We start from the raw sequence: 27,895 nt of genomic DNA, 5'->3' as shown, positions 1-27,895 counted from the left end.
AGATGCATTAGTCAGAGGGAAATGGGTCTGTGTGTGTTACTCTTTGGAGGGTCAGTGTGGACTGGTTGGGCTGAAGGACCTATTTCCACACTGTAGGGAAACTAAACTAATCTTAGGAGTTGGGGAACAGGCAGTGAAATTGGTATTGAGTAGATTAATTATATAATGGAATTACCACTAGAATAAACATGATTGGCCATGATCCTTTTGTAAAATATATTTGATTTAATTGCTGGGGAGAGGTCTGGAGGGCAGATTTCCACAAGAGGTAACTCTTGGGACCACCTACATACCTATAGAAATAAGGAGGTGCATTTCCCCGTCTTGAAATGGGACAATTTTCCTCTTGATAGCCTTGATTGCTCCTGTCTCTCTCAGGAGGAGAGAGTCTCTCTTGACAAAGCCCAGGATGCCCGAACCATACTGGGTCAGCTTGAGCTGACAGGTGGCAAACAACATTGGTGATCACACTCTCTCAGGCTGTGCCTTCCAGATCCTCACACATTTCTCACCACTGCCGTTTTTACCGTCTGTGCCTCCTCATTCTCAATCCTTCCATCAATAGGGGCTGTTTTCTTTTTCTCTATCTCCTCTGATCAACCTCCTCCTGATTTTGAACTCTTATCAAATCGGCTCTTGACCTTCTCATCTCTTTGAGATGTATATTGCCAAGTTTTCCAATCCATCCAGTAATTCATCCCCTAACCACATTCATAAATGTTTTCTGCATCCTCCCCCATGTCTTCTCATCCATCTGAAAGCACTGTGCACTGCTCTGGGTGAGTCCAAGCCAGTGTCTTATGGAGGATTACTATAACTTTCTCACTTTTATACTCCATGTCTCTCTTGACAAAGCCCAGGATGCCCGAACCATACTGGGTCAGCTTGAGCTGACAGGTGGCAAACAACATTGGCGCCACACAAATACCAGTCTATGACCACCACAATCAGAGACAATCTAACCACCGCCCATTGACATTCAATGGTGTTACCATCGCTGAATCCCCAGCTATCAACATCCTGCGGGTTACCATTTACCAGAAACTGAACTGGACTCACCACATAAATACAATGGCTACAAGGGTAGGTCAGAGGCTAGGAATACTCTCCACAGCCTGTCCACCATCTACAAGGTGATGTGTGATGGAATACTCCCCACTTGCCTGGATGGATGCAGCCCCTACAACACTCAAGAAGTTTGTCACCATCCGGGACAAAGTAGGCCGCTTGATTGGCACCACATCCACAAGCATCCAGTCTCTCCACCAGCAATGCTCAGTGGCAGATACAGGGGAACACCAGCCCCTTTAAGTTCTCCTCCAAGCCACTCACCATCCTGACTCGGAAATGTTTCACTGTTCCTTCACTGTCACTGGGTCAAAATGCTGGAATCCCTCCCTAATGGCATTGTGGGATATCCCACAGCAGGTGGACTGCAGTGGTTCAAGATGGCAGCTCACCACCACCTTCTCAAAGGGCAACTAGGGACGGGCAATAAATGCTGGCCCAGCCAACAGCACACAGGTCTCATGAATGAATTTTAAAAAACTTTCTCAATAATTCACTCACCTTGTTCTGCCAATTTTAATGCCTGATTTACATATACCCCTGGTCCCTCTGCTCCCTTTAGAGTTGTGCCTTATTTTCATATTGACTCATCGCACTCTTCAAACTGAAATGAATCACTTTATACTGCACAATAAAATGTATCTGCCACGTGTTCGCACATTTCAATAGCTGTTTATATTCATTTTGCATTCTACACTGTCCGTCCCATGGCTCACAATACACCCCTAAGAGGTAAAAACAGAAGTAAGCCATTCGGTCCATCAAGTCTGCTCCACCATTGATCTGCTAATCCTCAACTCCACTTTCCCCATAGCCCTTGATTCCTTTACTAATTTAAAATCTGCCCATCTCAGCCTTGACTATCTTTAATGACCCAGTGTCTGCAGTAAAGCATTTCACAGATTCACAATCCTGTAAGAGAAGACATTCCTCCTCATTTTTATCTTAAATGCGCAATCTCCTATTCTGAGATTATGCCCTGTGATCTCAGAGTCTGCCATGAGGGGAAACGACGTCTTTGCATCTACCCTATCAAATCCCTTGACTGTTTTGCATGCTTCAATAAGGTTGTATATTTCCAATGAGTATGGGCTCAAACTACTCAGTCTCTTGTCATAGGACAGACCCTCCATCCCTGGCATCAATCTCATATGCCTTCTCTGGACTGCCTGTAATGCCAATGCATCTTTCCCTACATAAAGGGAATAAAACTGTCCACAGAATTCCAGCTATATTCTGACTAGTAACTTGTATAGTTTTAACAAGACCTCCTTATTTTGAATCCTCCATTGCCTCTGGAATGAAGGCCAACACTCCATTTTCCTTCCCTGTTATCTGCTGAATTTGGAAACTAGCTTTTTGTGATTCACAGACAACCGCGCCCAAACCCATTTGTGTTGTAACCCTTTGCAGGCGTTTTGCTTTTGAATCATATTCCGCTCCTGAATCATATGCCAAATTGCATAACCTCCCAATTTTCCATGTGTACTCCACTCGCCAAGTTATTTGTTTCATTCCTGTGACCTGCTTATATCCCTGTGTGTACTCCTCGCATCATCCTCACTACTTGTTTTCCCACTTGAATTTGTATTGTCTCCACGCACTTTCCTCATCTTAGTCATTTGTACATCAAGTAAATAATTGAGATCCCAGCACTGATTCCATGGCAGTCCATTTGTTGTAGTTGCCTTTTTGAAAATGCCCACCTTCTCCGAACTCTCTGTCTTCCATTCGTTAGCCAGTTCTCCATCCATGTCAATATATTACCTCCAACACAGGGGCTCCTATTTTATTAAGTAGCCAAACATGTTGTGCCTATTCAAGGTATGTTCTGCTATTACATTCTTTTATAGTAGGTATATAGTTCTTGATGAAGGGCTTCATCCTTCCTCATGAAGGGCTTTTGCCCGAACCATCGTTTTTCGTGCTCCTCGGATGCTGCCTGACCTGCTGTGCCTTTCCAGCATCCCACGCTTCTCCAGGATCTGCCGTCGTCACTTTTGCCTGTATATAGTTCTTCCGTTACCCCAAAAACAGACATTAGCTGACTGACTAATGGTGACCTTTTTTTTCACTTCTTCCTATTTAAAAAATGGTGGTACTTTGGCAGTTTTCCAATCCTGTGGGACTTTTTCAGAATCTGAGGATTCTTGGAATGTTACTCTCCACTATCTCTCCACTATCTCTGATAGTCAAGGCTGAGATGGGCTGATTTTAAATTAGTAAAGGAATCAAGGGCTATGGGGAAAGCATCACATCAGCTCAATTGGACCGATCTGTTTTAGCCCCATTATTTATCACTTTTGAGTCATTATATTTGTTTCCTCTCTTCCTTTTGCCCTTTTGAGTATTTAGTAATTTTGGAATGTTCTTAGTGTCTTCAGCCATGAAGATTGATGCGAATTATTTATCCAAATCCCCTGCCATCTTCCACTTTTCCATTATTTCCCCAGCCTTGTTGTCTAAGGGGCCTATTTTCACCTTGGCTTCACTGTTTTTATATATTTAAAGAAGGTATTGCTATCTGTCTTGGTATTATTTGTAAGTTTACTCTCAACGTTTATCTTCTCCCTCTCTTACCACTATTCTTTGCCACATTTTTTTCTTGAAAATGGATGCTATCCATGACTTGGAGAAAGTGAGGACTGCAGATGCTGGAGATTAGAGTCGAGAGTGTGGTGCTGGAAAAGCACAGCAGGTCAGGCAGCATCCGAGGAGCAGGAAAATCGAAGCTTCGGGCAAAAGCCCTTCATCTCCTGCTCCTCAGATGCTGCCTGACCTGTTGTGCTTTTCCAGCACCACACTATCCATTACTTGCCTGGTTAAACATGGTTGGATTATCACCTTCCAAAAACCCTTAGAATCCTAGAATCCTTCTTCCTCACTAGGATTCAATTCCTATGTCACCTGTAAATTTTGCAATAGTGTTGTATATACCAAGGTAAAAACAAGGACTGCAGATGCTAGAAACCAGAGTCTAGATTAGAGTGGAGCTGGAAAAACACAGCAGGTCAGGCAGCATCCGAGGGGCTGGAAAATCGAAGTTTCGGGCAAAAGACCTTCATCTGGAAGGTCTTTTGCTCGAAACGTTGATTTTCCTGCTCCTCGGATGCTGCCTGACCTGCTGTGCTTTGCCAGCCCCACTCTAATCTTGTATATATGAAGGTCTGGGCTTTTAATATATTTGAGGAAAAACAGAAGTCCTAATACCAACCTCTGGGACTGCCTCCTTTCTCTTTTCCAACGATTGACCCTTCACTGTTACTCTGTTTCCTGTCACCCAGACAGTTACATATCCACGATGCTACTGTCACTTTTATTCCATGAGCTTTAACATTGTGCACACGTCTATTTTGCAGCAAAGTCTCATGAAATTTCATGCATTAACTTCATCAGCCTTTTCTGTTCCTACATCAAAGGTATCAAGCAACTTAGTTAAACACAATTTCACCTAAACAAATCCATTCTACTTCTCCTTCATTAACTCAAATTTGGCAAAATTGTCTGTCTTAATTCTGTCCTGAAATTACATTCGCAAAATGCTTCCCACCACTGAGGTTAAACTGCAGCTGCTCAATTTATCTTTATACCTTTCTCTGAACAACAGTGTAACATTTGCATTTCCCCTCTGACACCACTCCTGAATCTAAGGGGGATTGAGAAGTTATGGCCTGTGCTTCTCCAGTTTCTTCTCTCTGTAGCCATGGATGTATCTCCCCCAGTCTCGTTAGCCTTGATGAGTAAAGGCAACCATTCCAACATAGCGGTATTATTCACAAGACTGTCAACCCACAGACTCACGTAATGTCTGGGCGCGCAGGTTCAAATCCTGCCACAGCAGATGGTGGAACTTGAATTTAATAAGAATATCTGGAATTAGGAGTCTAATGATGACCATTAGTCCATTGTCAAAATTGCCATCCTTACCTACATGTGACTCCAGACCCACAGCAATGTGGTTGACATTTAACTGCCCTCTGGGCAATTAGGGATGGGCGATAAGTGCTGGCTAGGCGAGCGATGGCCTCATCCGTGAATGAATAAAGATAAAGATAATATCCTCCTTGTCAGTTTTACGCTGTGTCTGAACTACCTTCTCTTACATGTGGCCTGGGAAAAATCTTCTTCCTTGTTAAAGATAGATGCCAAGCATTCACTTAGTATTTCTGGCATATCTCTTCCCTTATTGGTGCCAAATCCTGTCCACCCCTCCTCTTACCACTCTTTTATTGTATACATGCCAATTGCGTGCATTTTGATCCCTTTTTATTATAAGAAAATAACAACTAGGAGCAGGAGGAGGCAATTCGGCCCCTCAAGCTTGCTCTGCTACTTAACACAATCATGGCTGATCTAATCTTGGACTCAACTCCACTTTCCTGCCCACTCCCCGTAACCCTTTAATCCATTGCTAATTAAAAAAACCTCTTCCTTAAATTTATTAAGTACCACAGCATCCACCGCACTCCGGGGAAGTGAATTCCAAAGATCCATGACCGTTGGAGATAAATCATTTCTCCTCATCTCGGTTTTTAATTCCACTACCCACTTTGCTAAAACTGTGACCTAGATTGCCCACATGAGGAAACAGCTGCTCTGCCTCTACCTTCTCAATCCCCTTTAGCATTTAAACACCTCAATTCTACTATTCTGTACCTGGGTACCTTTATACCTAAGATGGCACTCTAAGTGGTAACTTGTTAACTTTTCACTGTACTCATGTGCGTACATGTGACAATAAATCTAATTAAATTGAATACAGTTCAATTCCTCGTATTCCTCTAAAATCTAGAGAGTCTAGATGTAAACTGTTTAATCTGTCTTCATTTCATTTCTGGAATCAATCTAGCAAACCTCCGCTAAATGTCCTCCACCGCAAACACATCCTCCTCAAGTAAGGGAGTCAAAACTGTCCACAACTTCATGTACCAGTCTCTTCATCTTTGTTTCCCTCATTTACTTGTCCAGTTCTCCTCTGAATTTCTTTTTTATTTATTCGCTTATAGAATGTGGGTGTCACTGGCTGGGTCAGCATTTATTGCCCGTTCCTAGTTGCCCTTGAGAAGGTGGTGGTGAGCTGCCTTCTTGAACTGCTGCAATCCACCTGCTGATCCACGATGCCATTAATGAGGGAATTCCAGGATTTAGACTCAAGGGCAGTGAAGGAATAGTGATATATTTCCAATTCAGGATGGTGAGTGGCTTTTAGGGGAACTTCAAGGTGGTGGTATCCCATGTAACTGCTGTGCTTGTCCTTCTAAATGGAAGTGGTTGTGGGTTTGGAAGGTGCTGTCTGAGGATTTTTGGTGGATTTCTACAGTGCATCTTGTAGAAAGTACACACTGCTGCTACTGAGCGCCAGTGGTGGAGGGAGTGGATGTTTGTGAATGTAGTACCAATCAGAATATTCTGCATTCAGTCTAATTCTTAATTGTATTATCTGCTTGATATCTGTCAAATGCACAACTCTCTTGCTACTTCATCCTTAACTCCTTTGTCAACAAGGGAGTCTGAATTTGTTTGCCCTACCTTTCCCCTTTGTGTGAATAAACCTTGACTGCACTTGAATGAATTATCACACCTTTTAAAGGCAGCCCATTGTTCGAGGTGATGTATGGCCTATTTCTGATCCTGCTACTGATGCTTTTAGATAAATATATCTTTTTGACCAAGTGTTTGATCACCTGCCCTGACACGTCTGACAATATTATCTGCTGTGCCCTTCTCAAGGGAAGTGCCTTGGAATATGTTAAAAGTGCTATCTAAATACAAATTGTTTTTCCAGTCCAGTGCTTTCAGTGTACATGCAGGCATCATGGGTCCAAACGGCCTCCCTCTGCACTGTAACCATTCTGGGTTACATTCCGGGGGGGCGGGCGGGGGTTGAATTTGACCCAACTCCTCATCCCATTGGTTGTTCCATTGTGAGTAAACTTCAGGGCTTCCACTTGGACCACGGGCCAATGGACAAGGAGAGTTCCCACTTTAAAGGGGAGTCTTGACATGGTTTGGGTGAAGTATTGCTCTCACAAAAGTATTCTATTTATCTCCATAAATCCGTCTGCCATTCCTTTTACTTATCCATTCAATGTCCCTCTCTCTTCCATTATTATAATTGTACCACAGAGCTTGGTTTCAAATAAGGACTCCACTAGCACATATGATTTCATTTATTGTTGTCAAGTGTAACTAGGTACAGTGAAAAGTTTTGTTTTGCATGTTGTACAGGCAGGTCATAACATACGAAGATTATAGGGTGATTGTACAGAGCCAAGAGTACAAAGTTACAGCTGCAGGATAGCAGGGTTAGAAATGAGGTTTGAAAGTACAGAACGATTGTAAGAAATGTGAGAATAAGGTCTGCTGTAAAAAGCTTACAAACCATCGCCCCATGTCAACACCATGTTGAATCCAATTGCAAATGAACACATGGAGTTCATGAGGGAAGTAACATGAATGCATTTAAGCACATGAGGGAGAAAGGAATAGAGTGGTATGTTGTTGGTGTAGGAGTCTGATGTGGAACAAAATATACAATTGGGTTTTGAACTAGTGGCATATGGTTTTTGGTTTGTGTCTATGGTTTGGTTTAATCATTTGCTTATCAAGCCTTTTGATGGCATGATTTTTTTATTTAAGTTTAAAATAAGCAGCTCCTGGAGTGTAATGGGATTTTGTTTGTACTGGGAGAGTTTTTACAATCACAGGGTTAACAGTGTAATGCATCAGGCTGCCAATTAGAAGGATCCAGAATTTTTTTTATTGCTTAGGGGAAGCAAATATAGATTGGAAGCCTTTTGCTTTCTGTTTGTTGAAGTTATATGTGTAAAACAGTTTCTTCTGAAGAAGGGAAACTGTTCAGAACTGTTAAGAAATAGGTTGTTTCAACGTAAGGCATTTATTTGTAAAGTTCCTGATCAGAAGAGTTTTGTTAGAATCCTGAAGAGGTTACTTGAAGCTGTGAAATTCTAAGCTCAGTTATGTGAATATTCCAGAAAGAAGCTAAAAACGTCCCAAGGCTGGGAACGGAAACTCCCAGTTAAGTCAAACCTTATAGGTGTGAGAGAGAAGGGAACTTTTTCCTGTTTAAATGCTACTAAGAGGTGCGGTTGAAATAAATGGAATATTCTATTTTAATGCGTTTCAACTTCTTGAGAAACACAGGAACAAGAGTAGGCCATTCAGCCCATCAAGCCTACCACACCATTCAATACGATGATGGCTGATTGGACAATTTTATGCCTTTTACCCACCCCATCCTCATTAGCCTGTGCATTACTGGTAATCAACAATCCATTAGTGTGTACCTTAAATATACTCCCCTTTGTGGTAGAGAATACCACAAGTTCACAAATGTCTGAGAAATATTTCTCAACATCTCAGGAATCTCCCTTATGTTTTTTTTAAAATATATTTTTATCCAAAAAAAGGAATTTTTTTTTCTTTTGAATATAACAACAAATACAAAACCAAACAATTCAAACCAATATCAAAAAACAAACCCGCTAAGTACATAAATAAATAATAACTAAAAACAAAGGCAGAAAAGGAAGATCGTTGCAATAATAATAATGATAATAACACAGCTCAGTAAAACAAAGCAATAGCCCTCAATCATCAAACACATAAGTTTATACATTTTAATATGTTCATAGTTCCTCCCCTCCAGATACCAGGTTCATTACACTGAATTGCCATGGCTATATAAAGGCTCTTATTAGTATGGCGGGCAAATCTGTACCCAGGTAGACCAAAAAGGGCCGTCATGTCTTATGGACATTCTCAGTTTTATAGTGCACTGTACTTGTCGCCAAGTCCAACTTTTTTTGGTGTGCGCATCTAATGAAAGTGAATTAACAAAGTCAAGAAGAAGAAATACCGGATCCATCTCCACCTCCCTCCCCAAGGCCTTCTCTATTTCACCGACCACAGCACTCAGTATGCCCACAGTCTGTGGCAAGACCAAAAACAATGAGTAAGTGTGCTCCCCCCCCCTCTTCATTTTACATTTCGGATACATTGGAGATGCTCTTGCTTTAAATTTAGGGAATTGGTCTGGGGCCAGATGGACCCTATGGAGAATCTTCAATTGCAAGGTGTGGGTCTTGTTGCAAATCGAGATCTATAAGACCATAAGACATAGGAGTGGAAGTAAGGCCATTCGGCCTTAATCATGGCTGATGGGCATTTCAACTCCACTTACCCGCATTCTCCCCATAGCCCTTAATTCCTTGTGACATCAAGAATTTATCAATCTCTGCCTTGAAGACACTTAGCATCCCGGCCTCCACTGCACTCCGCGGCAATGAATTCCACAGGCCCACCACTCACTGGCTGAAGAAATGTCTCCGCATTTCTGTTCTGAATTTACCCCCATGGGTCCTAGTCTCCTCGCCTAATGGAAACAATTTCCTAGCGCCCACCTTTTCCAAGCCATGTATTATCTTGTAAGTTTCTATTAGATCTCCCCTTAATCTTCTAAACTCCAATGAGTACAATCCCAGGATCCTCAGCTGTTCCTCGTATGTTAGACCTACCATTCCAGGGATCATCCGTGTGAATCTCTGCTGGACACGCTCCAGTGCCAGTATGGATCTTTCTTGCATTTTCCCAGATATCCTCCTATATTTGAAGAGATCTCGACATCCAACTCCCTCTCCCATACCTTACAGAGCCATTTGGTCTCATCTGAGGGCCCCTCTCCCAAAAGATGATAAGCATTGCTAACAGATAATGTACCATCAGCATTCAACACCCTCTTCTCCATGTCGGACCGATAAGGATCGGTTAGAAGTGTGGTCTCTTTTTGTATGAAGTTTCTAATTTGAAAGAAATGAAAGAGGTTCCTACTGGGCAATTCATATTTCTGAGCCAACTGGTCAGAGAACATCAATATATCCCCTTCGGAAAAATAACCCAGGCAAGACACACCCCTAGCTGCCCATAGTTTAAACACAGAGTCCATCATCCCTGGCTGAAAGCCCAGCATACCAACTGTGGGTGTCAAAAGGATGTTTTGGCAATACTGCCCCCACCCTGATGCATTATCCTCCATACCTTGACAGTATTAATGACTATTGGGCTGTGGCAATGCAGAGGAAACTTGATTATCCAAATACCAATTATCCAAAAATCGGATCATCTGAAGGAGATCTCGAGGTCCTGATAGAAACATTACGTCAAAGATGTTTTTCCATCAGTGATCGCGTCTTTTGTTTACAGTGATTAAACATGCACTGTCTCCAGATGACTGACCCCCCCCCCCCACCCTCTCTCTCTCCCAACACTTTCCTTGGAGTTCTACAGAGGCGTGTACCCTAACCACCCCCGCCCGCTTCCCCAGGAATAATCTCTCCAACATTGTCCTGAACAAAGCGAACATGGAACCTTTCAAAACGTTGCAGTAAAAAGTTGTGTGTGTGTGTATCTGTGCGCTATTTGGTGACTTACCCCACAAAGACAGCAGCAGCAGTGTTGTTGTTGTTGGGGGTGCGGGGGTTGGACAGGTTTGGGAGCGGGGGACGGGGTTGAACCAGGTTGGGGGACAAGGTTGAACGGGTTTGGGAGCGGGGGATGGGGTTGAACCAGGTTGGGGGACAGGGTTGAATGGGTTTGGGAGCGGGGGACAGGGTTGGATGGGTTTGGGAGCGGGGGATGGGGTTGAACCAGGTTGGGGGACAGGATTGGATGGGTTTGGGAACAAGAGACGGGGTTGGATGGGTTTGGGAGCGGGGGACGGGGTTGAACCAGGTTGGGGGACAGGATTGGACGGGTTTGGGAACAAGGGACGGGGTTGAACCAGCTTGGGGGACAGGGTTGGATGGGTTTGGGAGCGGGGGATGGGGTTGAACCAGCTTGGGGGACAGGGTTGGATGGGTTTGGGAGCGGGGGATGGGGTTGAACCAGGTTGGGGGACAGGATTGGACGGGTTTGGGAACAAGAGACGGGGTTGGATGGGTTTGGGAGCGGGGGACGGGGTTGAACCGGGTTGGGGGACAGGATTGGACGGGTTTGGGAACAAGGGACGGGGTTGAACCAGGTTGGGGGACAGGGTTGGATGGGTTTGGGAGCGGGGGATGGGGTTGAACCAGGTTGGGGGACAGGGTTGAACGGGTTTTGGAGCAGGGGACGGGGTTGAACCAGGTTGGGGGACAGGGTTGAACGGGTTTGGGAGCGGGGGATGGGGTTGAACCAGGTTGGGGGACAGGGTTGGACGGGTTTGGGAGCGGGGGATGGGGTTGAACCAGGTTGGGGGACAGGGTTGGATGGGTTTGGGAGTGGGGGACAGGGTTGGACGGGTTTGGGAGCGGGGGACGGGGTTGGATGGGTTTGGGAGTGGGGGACAGGGTTGGACGGGTTTGGGAGCGGGGGACGGGGTTGAACCAGGTTGGGGGACAGGATTGGACGGGTTTGGGAGCGGGGGACGGGGTTGAAACAGCTTGGGGGGACAGGGTTGGACAGGTTTGGGACTGGGGTCGGGTTTGGACCAGGTTGGGGGACAGGGTTGGATGGGTTTGGGAGCGGGGGACGGGGTTGAAACAGCTTGGGGGGACAGGGTTGGACAGGTTTGGGACTGGGGTCGGGTTTGGACCAGGTTGTGGGACAGGGTTGGATGGGTTTGGGAGCGGGGGACGGGGTTGAACCAGCTTGGGGGACAGGGTTGGATGTGTTTGTGAGTGGGGGACAGGTTTGGACGGGTTTGGGAGCAGGGGACGGGGTTGAACCAGCTTGGGGGACAGGGTTGGATGGGTTTGGGAGCGGGGGACGGGGTTGAAACAGCTTGGGGGGACAGGGTTGGACAGGTTTGGGACTGGGGTCGGGTTTGGACCAGGTTGGGGGGGGCGGGGACTCGTGCACTTTGTGCTGGGGAGTGGGCGCAGTGCTGGATCGGGTTGGGGATCGGTTTTGGACGGGGGGGGGGGGGGGGGGTGGGACGAGAGGGGGCCGTGTTGGAGGTGAGGTTTCACACGCTGTGCCGCTGCTTGCAGTCTCCTGAACGTGGAGCAGACTTTAAAACTCCGAGCCCCAGAGGAAAGGCATTTAATCGAGTCACCGAATAATCAATTATCTGAACGAAATAGTGCCTACCCATCACATTTGGATAATCGAGTTTCCACTGTATTCCTTAACTGTTCTCATTTTGTTTAAGAAGAGCAGGCCAATAAGGGGGCATCTCGCCCAAGGTGCTTCGATGTCCAACCAAAGTGAGTGAGGCCGCCCCCACCCCAAGCCCAATCATTCAAGTAAGATAGCATCGAGCTTAACTGATAGTTATTGATATCTGGGAAGCCAATTCCTCCCAGTCTATAAGGGAACTGCAATTTAGTCAATTTAATTAGGGGTGGTTTGCGATACCAGATAAAAGAACTAAACCAGCCGTTCATTCTTCTAAATATTTGCAGAGTAAGTAGCAGAGGAAATGTTCGCATAGGATGCAACAGACAGGGAAGAATGTTCATTTTAATGAGGGCTCTCTGACCTAACCAAGAGATTGGAAGTGCCTCCCATCTAGGAAGGTCCTGCTTGATTTGGACGAATAAATGGGCAAAACTGGCTTTAAATGGCCAATCAAAAGCGGAAGTAATAAATATATCTAAGTAGGGAGAGCCCTCTACCATTTAAAGGGGGATCTGAGATCCACCTTCAGGATCAGGTACTCTTCAGAGACCACCCATGCGCATGGCCTCTGACTTTGCAAAATTGATCTTACAACCCGAGAAGCCACCAAATAAGTTGATGCATTGTATCAGGCACTGAGTCTTTGGGTTTGATAAGAAGACAAGAACGTCATCCGCATACAGTGCGATCTTATGTGACATCAGCCCCAGGTCCGGGGGGAGCGGTTATATTGGGATCCCTGCGTATTGCCTCTGCCAGCCGTTCGATCACCAGTGTGAAAAGAAATGGTGACAAGGGACAGCCCTGTCGACTGCCCCTACAAATATTAAGACTGCTTGACTGTACACCATTGGTGAGGACCATGGCAAGAGGATCACTGTACAAAACCTGCACCCACCTGATGGAGGTTTCTCCCAGGCCAAACCGCTTCAAAGAATGAAAAAGATATGGCTACTTGACCCTGTCAAATGCCTTTTCCGCATCTAAGGTGATCACCAGTTCCTATACTAATTGCTGTTGACATACTTAGATCATGTTAAGTAATCTCCTGATATTATCCATCGATCTGCGACCTTTTATGAACCCCATCTGGTCCTCCTCAATGATGGAGGGCTGTACAGTTTCTAACCTTAATGCCAGAGTCTTGGATAGGATTTTGAAGCCGACATTCAGGAGTGAGATGGGCCTATAGAAAGTAAAGTCCTCCGGGGCCTTCCCTTTTTTAAGAATGAGAGAGATGTTCACCTCTTTTAGAGATGGTGGGAGGAGGCCATGACTATGTGAGTCATTAAATATACTAAGCATCGGCCCTGACAATATACTTATAAATACCTTATAGAACTCACTGGGGAGTCCGTCAGGACCCAGCGCCTTTCCATTCTGGAGCTGCCTCTCAGCCTCCTGCACCTCTTGCTTGACATTGGGGCATTGAGGAGAGACTCTGTTCAGGGGTCACTCCTGGAAGGTCCAAATTCTTAAAAAAGCCTCCATCCTAACCCACCCACTCCCACAGCTTCAGATTGGTATAATTCAGAGTAAAATTTCCAGAATGCTGCACTAATCCTTTTAGAATCGTAGGTCAAATTTCCAGTGTCTTCTCTGATCAAGGTAATGGCTTGGGGGGGTGGGGGGGGGCAGTCCTTTTCCTCGCAAGGTATGCTAGGTTCTTGCCCGGCTTATCCCCATGCTCAAATAGCAAATGTAAGCTCCCTCTTGGTTGTCCGTGTGAGCATGGAGTTCAGTTTAGACCAAAGTGCAGTGATCCTCTGCAGTTTAACCAGCGAGGCCCGGTCAAAATATGTCTTTTCAGCTACTCTTAGATACGTCTCGAGCAAGCATTGCTGCTCACCCGTCCGTCGCTTCTGACTGGCTGAATAGGAAATAACCAGCTCCCACAGCATAGACTTTAGCTGTTCCCAAAAGATGGATGGGCTACTGGCCAAGTCTGAATTAATATCTTAAAACAAACCCTGAACTCAGTAGAAGATAATTCAATAAACTTGCTATCCTTGAGGATGAAGGGGTCCAGTCACCAGTGCCTCGAGCGTACCACTGTACCCTTACTCTTGGCCATTAAACACACTGGGGTATGATGGGAAATAGTGAGATTGCCAATTGTACAGAAAAAGATCAGTCCTGGTATGGCATTTATGTGAAGTCCCTGCCAGCAGGGTGAAGGTGCCTCCAAACATCTGCCAACCCCAATTCAGCGCACAGATCCCTTCATTGTTTAGATCACAAAGAAGATATTGATGGGCCTTTGGGCAATCTGTCTACCGTAGGGTCTGTGGGACAATTGAAATCCCTTCCAGCAATGATATGATCAGATGCAAGATTAACCAGTCTAGAAAGTGCATCTGTCAAGGATTTAAGAGGATGGGCCAGAGGACAGTAAACATTAAAGATCCCGTATTCTTCCCCATGTATCAAAGCTTTAAGGATTACAAATCTCCTGTGGGCATCTTTAATGCGCTTTAATAACTTAATTGGGAGATTCTTTCTAACTGAAATGGCCACCCTTCAACCCCTCGAATTGAAAGATGGAAAATAAACCCAGTCATACCCATTCTGTCGCAGCTTCAAATTCTCTGCATCATCCAGGTGTGTTTCTTGTAATAAAGCAACATCTACCCTCTCCCTTTTAAGGCTGGAAAGTACCTTTTTCCTCTTGACAGGTGAATGACTCCTCTTAATATTCCAGGTGCACCACTTAAACACATCCTTAGCCATAACCTTGCACAGCACCATCTCAACTGCAGATCGCTGAGCTTTAATGCAATAGAATCCACAAAACCCAAAAACTACACAGACTAAAATAACTACAGCCAACAAATCTGCAAAACTTACTAAAACTATACACAGCAAAAACGGAATAACAAACAATCACCAAAGGCACTGATTGGAGGAATTTACCCCCCCCATTCAAAGGGGGTACCGAGACATCCTCCAACCCTGCTAACCATCCTAACCGCTCTCCCAACTCCTACCAGCTAGGGTCACGCCACATACACCGACCACCAGGTAGCGATTTAAAAAAAAAACACCCAAGAGCCAAGTTAGTACTATAGACAAGTAAACTAAAAATGAATATGTCACCCATCCCTTAACATAGCTTAGAGATTAAAAATAAATACTCCATCCATCCTCGACATCATTTCATACCAGAAAGAAGACTCGACCAAGTCCTTTTTAAAGGAGAGCAAACCCGAACCGCTCTGTCCTCTACGCCTATTCGGCCGTTCGACTTAAGTCAACGTGTCCACAAAATTCTTTGCTTTCTCTGACGAGTTGAACAAAATGTATGGATCCATTATGATTGATCCGAAGCACAGCTCGATATCTTAAAGAATACTGGATCCCAAGCTCTCTCAATCCCCTTCTTGACGCCATCATAGGGCCTCCTTTTCCAGACCACTATCACCAAGAAGTTTTGAAAAAACATGACCCTGGAGACACCACATATCGACACCCTCGGTCCCTCGTCTGGGCTGTAGAGGCATCCATGGCCATCTGCTTGTCTTTATAATGATGAAACCTCGCCAGGACAGGGCGTGGGCACTGATCCACACCTGGCCTTCGTGCCTCGTTATGGTGGCTCTTTCAATTGTTATCCTTCCCTTCTCAACCTCCAAACTAAGGAATTCTGGGAACCACTTCTCAAAGAACTCCACTGGCCACTCACCTTCTGTCCCCTCCAAAATCCCAACAACGCGTAGGTTCCTTTTTCTGCCCCTGTTTTGAAATCGTCTCCCAGATCCAACAGACCCTGGACCTGTGTTTCCAGGGCTTCAACCCAGCTCTTGGGGGAGTCAGTCTCTGCCTGTACACCTGCAGCCAGGCGCTGAAGCTCATCCATCCTTTTCCCCAAATCCTGCAGCATAGCAGATACAAGAGCCAGCTTTTTCTCGATTTTATTTAGTGGATCTGCCTCCCCAGGCCCTTGTGAGATTTGGCCAGCTCCTCATCCAGGGTCTGGTGAGTAAGCAAGGCCGCTGCTTCAGAGGGCCAGGCCATGGGTGAGCTTCCTCTTTTCTTCAGTATTCTCCAGCTACAAGGACAAAGGTAAGTAGATTTTTTTCAGGTTCTAGCTCCCTTACTGTGTTTTTATTCACAGTAAAGTGTTTGGGATGGGTTCTGGCTCTGTCGGGTCAGTGTTGCAGTGCGGAGCCCAGCAGACACCATCCTCATAGGACATCGTCATCTTGGATCCCAGGAATCTCCCTTACTTTTAAATTGTGTCCCCTGGTTCTAGACTCCCCGACTGGGAGAAACATCTACCCTGTCAATTCCTTTAAGCATTTTGTGCTGCATATAAACAGCTTGGTTCACTTAATTTTGTCTTCTTTCTTTTCTGTAATAAAGTTCTTTTTATTGTTAAAACCAGATGTACAGCATTGTATGCCAGTGTTTCAGTGAAGGATTGCCTTGTTAAATTTGAAAAAACAAACAAGATATGGTCTATCAAGCCAGATTTCAGTCTGGGATCTGACTTGTCTATTAGTGACATCAACCAGGATCATGACACAAGATTGGTCAGTTGAGCTAATTTGACGTGGGACCTTTGTTTATGCTATAGCTTCTGTGTTCTACAATATGATTACAACAAGGAACAGAAATAGCCCATTCTCTTCTTCAAACCTGTCCCCCTATTTAATTAGAAAACAATTGCCATTGTTTCCCCCCCACCCAACTCGTTCTTGCTCCATCTGGCAAGTTACACCAATTGGCCATATTGTAGATAATTGTTTCAATTTTTTTCTCTCTCTCTCTCTCTTCTTAAACACAAGGGCCCAGAAGAAGACCACGTCAGTGTCCCTGACAATAGGATCCCCTCACTCGAAGGGAGCAGCAGGTTCCAATGAAGTGCAGCAAGTCCGTTCTACACTGGTTCAATCCATCTCCATCCCAGCCCCACAGGTACAGTGAGCGACAGGGTACATTGTGTTTGATGTGAGCTAACTTTCTACGGGTCTTCCGTTGCCTGTTTTGTATTTTTTTAGTCACTGATAAAAATTATATTTGTATATTTGTGTGTTTTGTGTGTGTGCATATGTGTGTTTGCATGTGTGGGTATGTGTTTGCACATGTATTTCTGTTTGTATGTGTGTGTGTGTCTGTGTGAGCTTGGTTAGCTCAGTTGGCTGAATGGCTGGTTTGTGATGCAGTCAAGAGTGTGGTGCTGGAAAAGCACAGCAGGTCAGGCAGCATCCGAGGAGCAGGAAAATTGACATTTCGGGCAAAAGCCCTTCATCAGGAATGAGACTGGGAGCCTTGGGGGTAAAGAGATAAATGGGATGGGGAGTGGGGCTGGCGGGGAGGTAGCTGAGAGTGCAATAGGTGGATAGATGTGGGGGTAAAGGTCGGAGGGGAGGGTGGCATGGATAGGTGAGAAGGAAGTCAGGTGGTTAGGGAGTGGTGATGGAGAAGGCTCAGGACCTGCATGTCTTCGGCAAAGTGGGAGTTGAGGTGTTCACCATGGGGCAGTGGGGTTGGTTGGTGTGGTGTCCTGGAGAACCCATCGCCACTCCCTAACCACTCAATGCCTGGAGGAAGAATGCCTCATTTTCTGCCTTTGGACCCTCCAACCCCAGGGCATCAATGTGGATTTCACCAGTTTCCTCATTTTCCCTCTCCCCACCTTACCCCAGTTCCAACCTTCCAGCTCAGGACTGCCCTCATGACCTGTCCCACTAGTCAATCTTCCTTCCCACCTATCTGCTCCACCCTCCTCTCCAATTTATCACCTTTACCCCCACCTCCACCTACCTATTGCACTGTCAGCTACCTTCTCCCTAGCCTCACCCCCCATCCCATTTATCTCTTCACCACCAAGGCTCCCAGCCTCATTCCTGATGAAGGGCTTTTGCCCGAAACGTCAATTTTCTTGCTCCTCGGATGCTGGCTGATCTGCTGTGCATTTTCATGCAGAGGGTGGTGCCTGTAAGGAATGAGCAGAAGTTGCAGGAGGCTGGTACAATTATTACATTTAAAAGGCATCTGGATAGGTAAATAAATAGGAGGGGTTAGAAGGATATGGGCCAAGTGCTGACAAATGGGACTGGATTAATTTAGGCTATCTGGTCAGCATGGATGAGTTGGACCGAAGGGTCTGTTTCCGTGCTGTACAGCTTTATGACTGTGAAATTTTAAAAGGAGTCTAGATCTGCTCCTGAAACTGCATAGTGTGCAGGGACAGGGACCAAGTGCTGAAAAGTGGGTTTAAAATGGATGGCTAACTTATTCCGCCACTGCTGAGGTGCGATAGGTCTCTTCCTATGCTGTAAATTTTCAAAGATGTCCTCTGCTATTGAGTTATCCCACATCAAGGTTTTTAGGCTGGGTAATGTTTGCTGACGCTGAGACTCCTCCTACGTCCTCACTTGGAAAAGTACACACAGGCCCTGGATTGGGCACTAGCTCACTGGTGTTATTGCTGGACTGTTCAAACCTGGCTTTGAATCCCATCACGGCAGATGGTGGAATTTGAATCCAACTTTTTTTTTTAAATCCAGAGTTAAGCATCTACGATAGGCCATTGTCAATTGTCAGAAAAACCCAACTGGTTCACTGATCCCCTTTAGGGAAGGAAACGGCCAGCCTTACCCACTCTGGTCTCCATGTGACTCCATAGAGATGTACAGCACGGAAACAGACCCTTCGGTCCAACCCGTCCATGCTGACCAGGTTTCCCAACCCAATCTAGTCCCACCCGGCCCACATCCCTCCAAACCCTTCCTATTCATATACCCATCCAAATGCCTTTTAAATGTTGCAATTGTACCAGCCTCCACCACATCCTCTGGCAGCTCATTCCATACACGTACCACCCTCTGCGTGAAAACGTTGCCCCTTAGGTCCCTTTTATATCTTTCCCCTCTCACCCTAAATCTATGCCCTCTAGTTCTGGACTCCCCTAACCCAGGGAAAAGACTTTGCCTATTTATCCTAACCAATAACCCTTATCATTTTGTAAACCTGTATAAGGTCACCCCTCAGCCTCCGACGCTCCAGGGAAAACAGCCCCAGCCCGTTCAGCCTCTCCCTATAGCTTAAATCCTCCAACCCTGGCAACATCCTTGTCAATCTTTTCTGAACACTTTCAAGTTTCACAAGATCTTTCTGATAGGTCTCCAAGGTCTCTTCGTTCAGCAACACTCCCGAGGACCTTACCATTAAGTGTATAAGTCCTGCTAAGATTTGCTTTCCCAAAATGCAGCACCTCACATTTATCTGAATTAAACTCCATCTGCCACTTCTCAGCCCATTGGCCCATCTGGTCAAGATCCTGTTTTAATCTGAGGTAACCTTCTTCGCTGTCCATTACACCTCCAATTTTGGTGTCATCTGCAAACTTACTAGCTGTACCTCTCATCTGAATAATTTATGTAAATGACAAAAAGTAGAGGACCCAGCACCGATCCTTGTGGCACTCCACTGGTCACAGGCCTCCAGTCTGAAAAACAACCCTCCACCACCACCCTCTGTCTTCTACCTTTGAGCCAGTTCTGTATCCAAATGGCTAGTTCTCCCTGTATTCCGTGAGATCTAACCTTGCTAACCACTCTCTCTTGTCACATGCTTTACTGAAGTCCATATAGATCACATCTACTGCTCTGCCCTCATCAATCCTCTTTGTTACTTCTTCAAAAAACTCAATCAAGTTTGTGAGACATGACATTGTCAGACCCATAGCAATGTGGTTGACTCTCAACTATCCTCTGTGCAATTGGGAATGGGTAATAAATGCTGGCCTGGCCTGTGATGCCCAACCCAACCCAACACTTCTCTCTCTCTCTCTCTCTCACACACACACACACACACACACACACACACACACACACACACACACACACACACACACACACACACACACACACACACACACACACACACACACACCTTGGGATCCCTCAGGGTCCCAATGTCTTCCCTCCTCCCAGTTCATCATCCACAGCCTGCCAGTTCATCGTCCCCTCCCCCAGTTCATCACCTCCACCACCCCCCCACTCCTCCCAGGATCCCAATCTCCTGAAACCTTGCAACAAAACACTTCAATGAATCTCCCTCGAGTGTACTGCACATGCTCCTGGTGTCAGCAATCACAGTCTCTTTGTTTACCTTGTTTTACCTGACTGGACCTTCCCCGACTCTGTATTCACATGACAGAAATCATTGAACTCTATCAGGACTGAAGCTATCAATTTAACATTGGCTTTTAGAGAATGTATTTCTCTGGTTATCTGACAAATAACCTCAGGTTTCTGACTCCCCTGGAAGTGGAAATGGGTTCTCATTATTTACTCCAGCAGCATCACTTCCTCAGCTCCCCTCATAAATGTAGTCCAATCCTTCCTTAACTTTCTCTGATCTGAGGAGAACAGCCTCAATTTCTCATCTCTCTCCAGCCTCTTAAACACCTCTGGATATTGTACTTTGGGAAAGGTAATAAGGCCATGAGAAAAGATTTCTGAAATTGGGACTATTTTCAGAGGAACAGCCAGAGACCATTCAGCCCATCTAGCCTGATCAGCCATTCCACATGATTATGGCTGATCCAGCACTTTATGCCGTTGATAATCATTGATCACTGATTACTGATAATCAACCTCTGCTTTAAACACCCACCCAGACCCATTCCTCTACATTTACCCCTGACTAATTTACACCTAACCTACACGTTCCTGAACACTATGGGCAATTTAGCATGGCCGATTCACCTAACTTGCACATATTTGAACTATGGGAGGAAATCAGAGCACCTGGAGGAAGCCCACGCAGACACAGGGAGAGCATGTAAACTCCACACAGACAGTCATCTGAGGCTGGAATCGAACCTGGGTCCCTAGCACTGTGAGGCAATAGTGCTAACCACTGAGCCACCTTGCCGCCCGCTCATAGAATCCCTACAGTGTGGAAACAGGCCCAACTTGCTTAATTGCCCATGGTGTTCAGGAAAGTATAGGTTAGGTGTAAATTAGTCAGGGGTAAATGTAGAGTAGTAGGGGAATAGGTCTGGGTGGGTTATTCTTCGAAGGGTCTGAGTGGGTTTGTTGGGCAGAAGGGCCTGTTCCACACTGTAAGGATTTTAATTCTAATTCTAAATCACCATTTACATAGAACATAGAAGAATACAGCGCAGTACAGGCCCTTTGGCCCTCGATGTTGCGCCGATCCAAGCCCACCTAACCTATACTAACCCACTATCCTCCATATACCTATCCAATGCCCGCTTAAATGCCCATAAAGAGGGAGAGTCCACCACTGCTACTGGCAGGGCATTCCATGAACTTACGACTCGCTGAGTGAAGAACCTACCCCTAACTTCAGTCCTATATCTACCCCCCCTTAATTTAAAGCTATGCCCCCTTGTAATACCCGACTCCATACGCGGGAAAAGGTTCACACTGTCAACCCTATCTAACCCCCTAATCATCGTGTACACCTCAATCAAGTCACCCCTAAACCTTCTTTTCTCTAATGAAAACAGCCCCAAGTGTCTCAGTCTTTCCTCATACAATCTTCCTTCCATACCAGGCAACATCCTGGTAAACCTCCTCTGCACCCGTTCCAGTGCCTCCACATCCTTCCTATAGTATGGCGATAAAAACTGCACACAATATTCCAGATGCGGCCGCACCAGAGTCTTATACAACTGCATCATGACCTCAGGACTCCGGAACTCAATTCCTCTACCAATAAAAGCCAGTACGCCATATGCCTTCCTCACCGCACTATTTACCTGGGTGGCAACTTTCAGAGATCTGTGTACATGGACACCAAGATCCCTCTGCTCATCCACACTACCAAGTATCCGACCATTAGCCCAGTACCCCATCTTTTTGTTATTCTTCCCAAAGTGAATCACCTCACACTTAGCTACATTGAATTCCATTTGCCACCTTTCTGCCCAGCTCTGCAGCTTCTCTATATCCTGCTGTAACCTGCCACATCCTTCCTCACTGTCAACAACTCCTCCGACTTTCGTATCATCCGCAAACTTGCTCACCCAACCTTCTAACCCCTCTTCCAGGTCATTTATAAAAATGACAAACAGCAATGGTCCCAAAACAGATCCTTGCGGAACACCGCTAGTGACGGCACTCCATGAAGAAACTTTGCCATCAACTATTACCCTCTGTCTTCTTCCATCCAGCCAATTCCTAATCCAAACCTCCAACTCACCCTCAATGCCATATCTCCGTATTTTCTGCAGTAGCCTACCATGGGGAACCTTATCAAACACCTTACTAAAATCCATATACACCACCCATCTACTGATTTACCCTCGTCTACCTCCTTAGTCACCTTCTCAAAGAATTCAATAAGGTTTGTGAGGCACGACCTGCCCTTCACAAAACCATGCTGACTATCCTTGATCACATTATTCCTATCCAGATGTGCATAAATCCTATCCCTTACAATTCTCTCTAAGACTTTGCCCACAACAGAAGTGAGACTCACCGGCCTATAGTTACTAGGGTTATCCCTACTCCCCTTTTTGAACAAGGGAACCACATTTGCTATCCTCCAGTCTTCTGGCACTACTCCTGTAGACAAAGAGGACATAAAAATCAAGGCCAATGGCTCTGCAATCTCCTCCCTTGCTTCCCAGAGAATCCTAGGATAAATGCCATCAGGCCCAGGGGACTTATCTATTTTCACCTTTTCCAGGATTTCCAACACCTCTTCCCGACATACCTCAAAGCCATCCATTCTACTTATTTGTGTCTCAGCATTCACATCGACGACAATGCCCTGTTCCTGAGTAAATACTGAAGAAAAGTATTCATTCAGTGTCTCCCCAATCTCTTCCGCCTCCACATGCAACTTCCCACTACTATCCTTGACTGGACCTATTCCTACCCTAGTCATTCTTTTATTCCTAACATACCTATAGAAAGCCTTAGGGTTTTCCCTAATCCTACCGACTAAGGACCTTTCATGTCCCCTCCTTAGGTCCAAGATGATTAATTTTGTTTTACTCGTGGGTGGTGAAACATTGGAAATCTCTCCCACGGAGAGCTAAGGAGTCTTATATTAGAGGGTGTTTAAAGCAGAGATTGATTATCAGTAATCAGTTATCAATGATTATCAACAGCATAAAGTGCTGAATCAGCCATAATCATGTGGAATGGCTGATCAGGCTAGATGGGCTGAATGACCTCCTGCTGTTCCTCTGAAAAAGTCCCAGCCTTTCCAGTTTCTCCAGGTGATTGAAGTTCCACATCCCTGGATTTGAAGTTCACACCAGACCCAATCCCCTACCCTATTACTTTACATTTTACCCCTGATGAATCCACCTATCCTGAACACTACGGGGCAATTCAGCATGGCCAATCCACCCTAACCTGCACATCTTTGGACTGTGGGAGGAAACCGGAGCACCCGGAGGAAACCCACGCAGACACAAAATAAATATTACTATTGATAATTATTGATGGCCATCTGTGGCGCAGACCCATCGAGTGTAGGAGTTATCATATTAGGTTGTGTTTGTCCAGGTGAGAGTATTGCATGCAGTTCTGGTCACCCTGCGATAGAAAGATTATTATTAACTTTGAGAGGGTTCAGAAAAGATTTACATGGATTTTACCAGGTCTGGAGGGTTTGAGCAATATGGAGAAGCTGGATAGGCTGAGACTTCCTTTTTCACTGGAGCAGAGGAGATTGAGGGGTGAATTATAGAGGTTTATAAAATCATGAGGAGCACAGCAAAGGTCTTTTCCCTGGGGCAGGGGAGTTCAAATCTAAAGGGCATATTTTTAAGGTGAGAGGAGAAAGAGTTAAAAGGGACCTGGGGGCAACTTTTCACACAGCGGGTGGTTCATATGTGGAATGATCTTCCAGAGGAAATGGTAGATGCAGGTGCAGTTACAATGTTTTAAAGATGTTTGGACAGGTGTTTGAATGGGAAAGGTTTTAAGGGGTACGGGCCATAAGCAGGCAAATTAACACAGAATACAGTGCATAGAACAGTGCGGCACAGTACAGGCACTTCAGCCCCTGATGTTGTCCAGACCTTTTATCCTACTCTAAGGTCAGACTAGCCTACATAGCCTTCATTGTACTTTCATCCATGTACATATCTAAGAGTCACTTAAATGCCCCTAATGTACCTGACTCTGCTACCCCTGCTGGCAGTGCGTTCCTTGCCCCCACCACTCTCTGAGTAAAGAACCAACCTTTGACAAAGTTAAAAATCACACAACACCAGGTTATAGTCCAACATGTTAATTGTCTTGAAAGCTTGTGCTTCCAAACAAATCTGTTGGACTATAACCTGGTTTTGTGTGATTTATAACTTTGTCCACCCCAGGCCAACACCAGCCCCTCCAAATCATGACCACCTCTGACTAGTTTAGTTTGGGGAACTTGGTCAGCATGGACGAGTTGGACTGAATCCCTGAAGAAGGGTTTATGCCCGAGACATCCATTCACTGTCTCCTCAGATGCTGCCTGACCTGCTGTGCTTTTCCAGCACCACACTCTTGACTCTGATCTCCAGCATCTGCAGTCCTCACTTTCTCCGAGTTGGACTGAAGGGTCTGTCTCTGTGCTGTTTCCCCAAAGGGACACCAAATCACGATATAAATTGCCTCCACTAGCCCGGCAGTTCTGTCTTGTAATTGAGTAAGGTGAGTGTGGTTAGCCTCTGTTGTACGGTTAAGGCACAGTTCATAACTGAGAGGCCCCAGAGCTCTCACTGCACTTAAATCAGTCAGGCTTCGAATGAGAAGGAAATTCCAGCAGGTGCTATGTTGCTACAAATCCTTGCCGAGGAAAGATGCAGTTTATAATCCGTGACCACTTGGCTATAGATCATGCTGCATTAGATCTTTGTGTAAACTGCTTTGTCTCAAGTTATTCCTGCCTGTTCATGAGCCATCATTAAGTTGTTTGCAGTGAAGAGCTGTCTTGCACCGACGTCTCTTAAACGTGTAATTGTAGTTAACAAACCAACTCTCCAGGCACCAGCTTGTAGCCTTTCTTCTTGCTGACTGCCTTAAGTGCACCAGCAGATGTGGAAAGCTTCCTGTCTGTAAATAACAAAGTACCAGCGCTGGCTGCTATCGGAAACTTAACAATCCCCTCTGTGCGTGTGGTGCAGCCTGAAATCGCTTTGGCAGCAAACACAACACTTTAATTCATGTTTGTTCCTATTTTGTCTCAAATTTAAGGTGCAGAGTCCGACGGCTTGCCTGCAGATCCAAGATGGAGTCTCCCCACCTGTGTTTACAAAGGTCAGCCTTTTATGACCCATGCAACCAAATGATTGAGGGGTGTCGTGGTGGGGGTGGAAATAAAAAATACAAAATTGTCTGATTTTTCACAGCCACTTGGGGAGGTCAAGTGTTCTAGCTTCACTGGGAATTGGTTTACCCAGGGTTACAGACTCAGCGAGGGAGCAGGGAGCAGGTGGTAGGAATCGATGTGACATTGCTTTGTTCCATTTTATTGTACACGTCAGCAATAAAGTGTTTTAGTGAGCACTCTTCAGTCACACCTCACCCAGCACGTGAGTGCCTGGTCAGTAAGCATGACCAACAATTGAAGAAGGGTCATTGGACCCTGTTATGGGCCACACTAAAGTCCCTCAAACTATATTAACACAGACAAAGTTAAAAATTAACCAGGCGAAAGTGAGGACTGCAGATGCTGGAGATTAGAGTCAAGAGGTGGTGCTGGAAAAGCACAGCAGGTCAGGCAGCATCCAAGGAGCAGGAGAGTTGACATTTCGGGCAAAGGCCATTCATCAGGAATGAGGCTGGGAGCCTCGAGGGTGGAGAGATAAATGGGATGGGGGGTGCGGTTGGGGGAAGGTAGCTGAGAGTGTGATAGGTGGATGGAGGTGGGGGGAAAGGTGATAAATCGGAGAGAGGGGTGAAGTGGATAGGTGGGAAGGAAGATGGACAGGTGGGACAGGTCATTAGGGCAGTGCCGAGTTGGAAAGTTGGAACTGGGATAAGGTGGGGGGAGGGGAAATGAGGAAACCTGTGAAATCCACATTGATGCCATTGGGTTGGAGGGTCCTGATGCAGAAGATGAGGCATTCTTCCTCCAGGTGCCGGGTGGTAAGGGAGTGACGATGGAAGAGGCCCAGGACTTGCATGTCCTTGGCGGAGTGGGAGGGGGAGCTGAAATGTTCAGCCACGGGGCGGTGGGGTTGATTGGTGCGGGTGTCCCGGAGATGTTCTCTGAAGCGCTCCACTAGGAGGCATCCAGTCTGCCCAATGTAGAGGAGACTGCATCGGGAGTAACAGATACAGTAAATGACATATGAAAGTGCAGGTAAAACTCTAATGGATGTGGAAGGCTCCTTTGGGGCCTTGGATGGAGGTGAGGGAGGAGGTGTGGGCTCAGGTTTTGCACTTCCTGCAGTGGTAGGGGAAGGTGCCGGGACGGGAGGGTGAGTTGTTGGGGGGCGTGGACCCAACAAGGGAGTCGCAGAGGGAACGGTCTTTGCGGAAAGCGGATGGGGCAGGGAGGGAAATATATCCCTGGTGGTGGGGTCCGTTTGTAGGTCGCGGAAATGGTGGAGGATGATGTGATATATACGAAGGTTGGGGGGTGGGAGGTGAGGACCACGGTAAGTTCTAGCTTTCGGAGCACTGCTCCTTCATCAGCTCGTGATTCCAAATAGACCTTTTAGACTATAACCTGGTGTTGTGTGATTTTTAATTTTGTCCACCCCAGTCCAAAACTGGCGTCTCCACATCATTTTAAGACAATAGCCTAGACCCTAACTTTCTCTTATTTTAAAGCCAAGTGCCAGGCGTTGTGTTACGGATATAACTCGATTGGTCAAACTACCAGTCTTGAAGCAAAGCACACTTTATTCATACACTATAGTTAAAATACAAAAAAGAAGAAATTGTAAAAAACGTAACTCTATTGGAAAACTTAACAGAATGACAGATTATTTAACTACTAAACAGTAACTGTTCCAATATAGCATTATCTCATAATGCTTGTCAAAGGCAAATTCAGTAAAATACATTGTCTCACAGGTAATTTTCTAATCCAGGGCGAAAAAAATCATCAAGAGAAAACTCAGAGAGAGAGAGAATACCAGGGAGAGATATACTGCAGCTTTTCAAACCCAGTTCAAGACTCCAGCAACTGCTGAAAGCTAAAACTAAAAGTCTTAGTTCTGTAGGAGCTTGCCCCCACCCCTTCAGGTTGCTTCTATTGTTGCAGCTTCTTTTAAAAAAAACCCAAGGCCTCACAGACTGTTTACTTTATTTGCTTATAGACCAATTGACACCTCTGTCTCAACCCTTTATTGCTTAAAAAAACACATCAAAATCAACCTCTTAAAGCCATAATATCGTCACAACCTGAAATATTAACTTTGCTTTCTCTCTCTCTCTCCATAGAGGCTGCCAGACCTGCTGAGTTTCTCCAGCATTCTCTGTGTTTGTTTCGGATTTCCAGCACCTGCAGTATTTTGTTTCTACATAACAAACGCAATTTGAAGTGCACTCAGTGGTGTGATATGGGATTGAGACATCCTTGTTTTGGGGAGGGCTGAGAGCAGGTGAGTTAGAGTCATAGAATCCCTACAGTGCAGGCAGAGGCCATTCAGCCCATCGAGCCTGCACCAATCCTTTGAAGAGCATCCTACCCAGACCTACCCCATATTTCCCATGGCCAATCCACCCAACCTGCACATCTTTGGACTGTGGGAGGAAACTGGAGCACTCAGAGC

At 45.7% G+C, this 27,895-nt stretch overlaps 1 protein-coding gene across 3 annotated transcripts in view; it reads left to right on the top strand.

The window, feature by feature from the left end:
* palld (palladin, cytoskeletal associated protein) overlaps positions 1–27,895 on the top strand; it is a 570,384-nt gene that overhangs the window by 322,233 nt on the left and 220,256 nt on the right. For all 3 annotated transcript variants that reach the window (XM_087974116.1, XM_087974108.1, XM_087974125.1), the window contains 2 exons: positions 16,974–17,103; positions 25,365–25,427. In XM_087974116.1, coding sequence (XP_087830242.1) covers positions 16,974–17,103; positions 25,365–25,427 — 193 coding nt within the window. The remainder of the gene's footprint in view (positions 1–16,973; positions 17,104–25,364; positions 25,428–27,895) is intronic.

Source organism: Chiloscyllium plagiosum, unplaced genomic scaffold (assembly GCF_037043375.1).
Source record: "Chiloscyllium plagiosum isolate Xiang-an unplaced genomic scaffold, Cpla_swu_hap1 HiC_scaffold_2, whole genome shotgun sequence".
Taxonomy (NCBI): Eukaryota; Metazoa; Chordata; class Chondrichthyes; order Orectolobiformes; family Hemiscylliidae; genus Chiloscyllium; species Chiloscyllium plagiosum.
The sequence above is the reverse complement of the archived record's forward strand: the minus strand, read 5'-3'. Positions and strand labels throughout refer to the sequence as shown.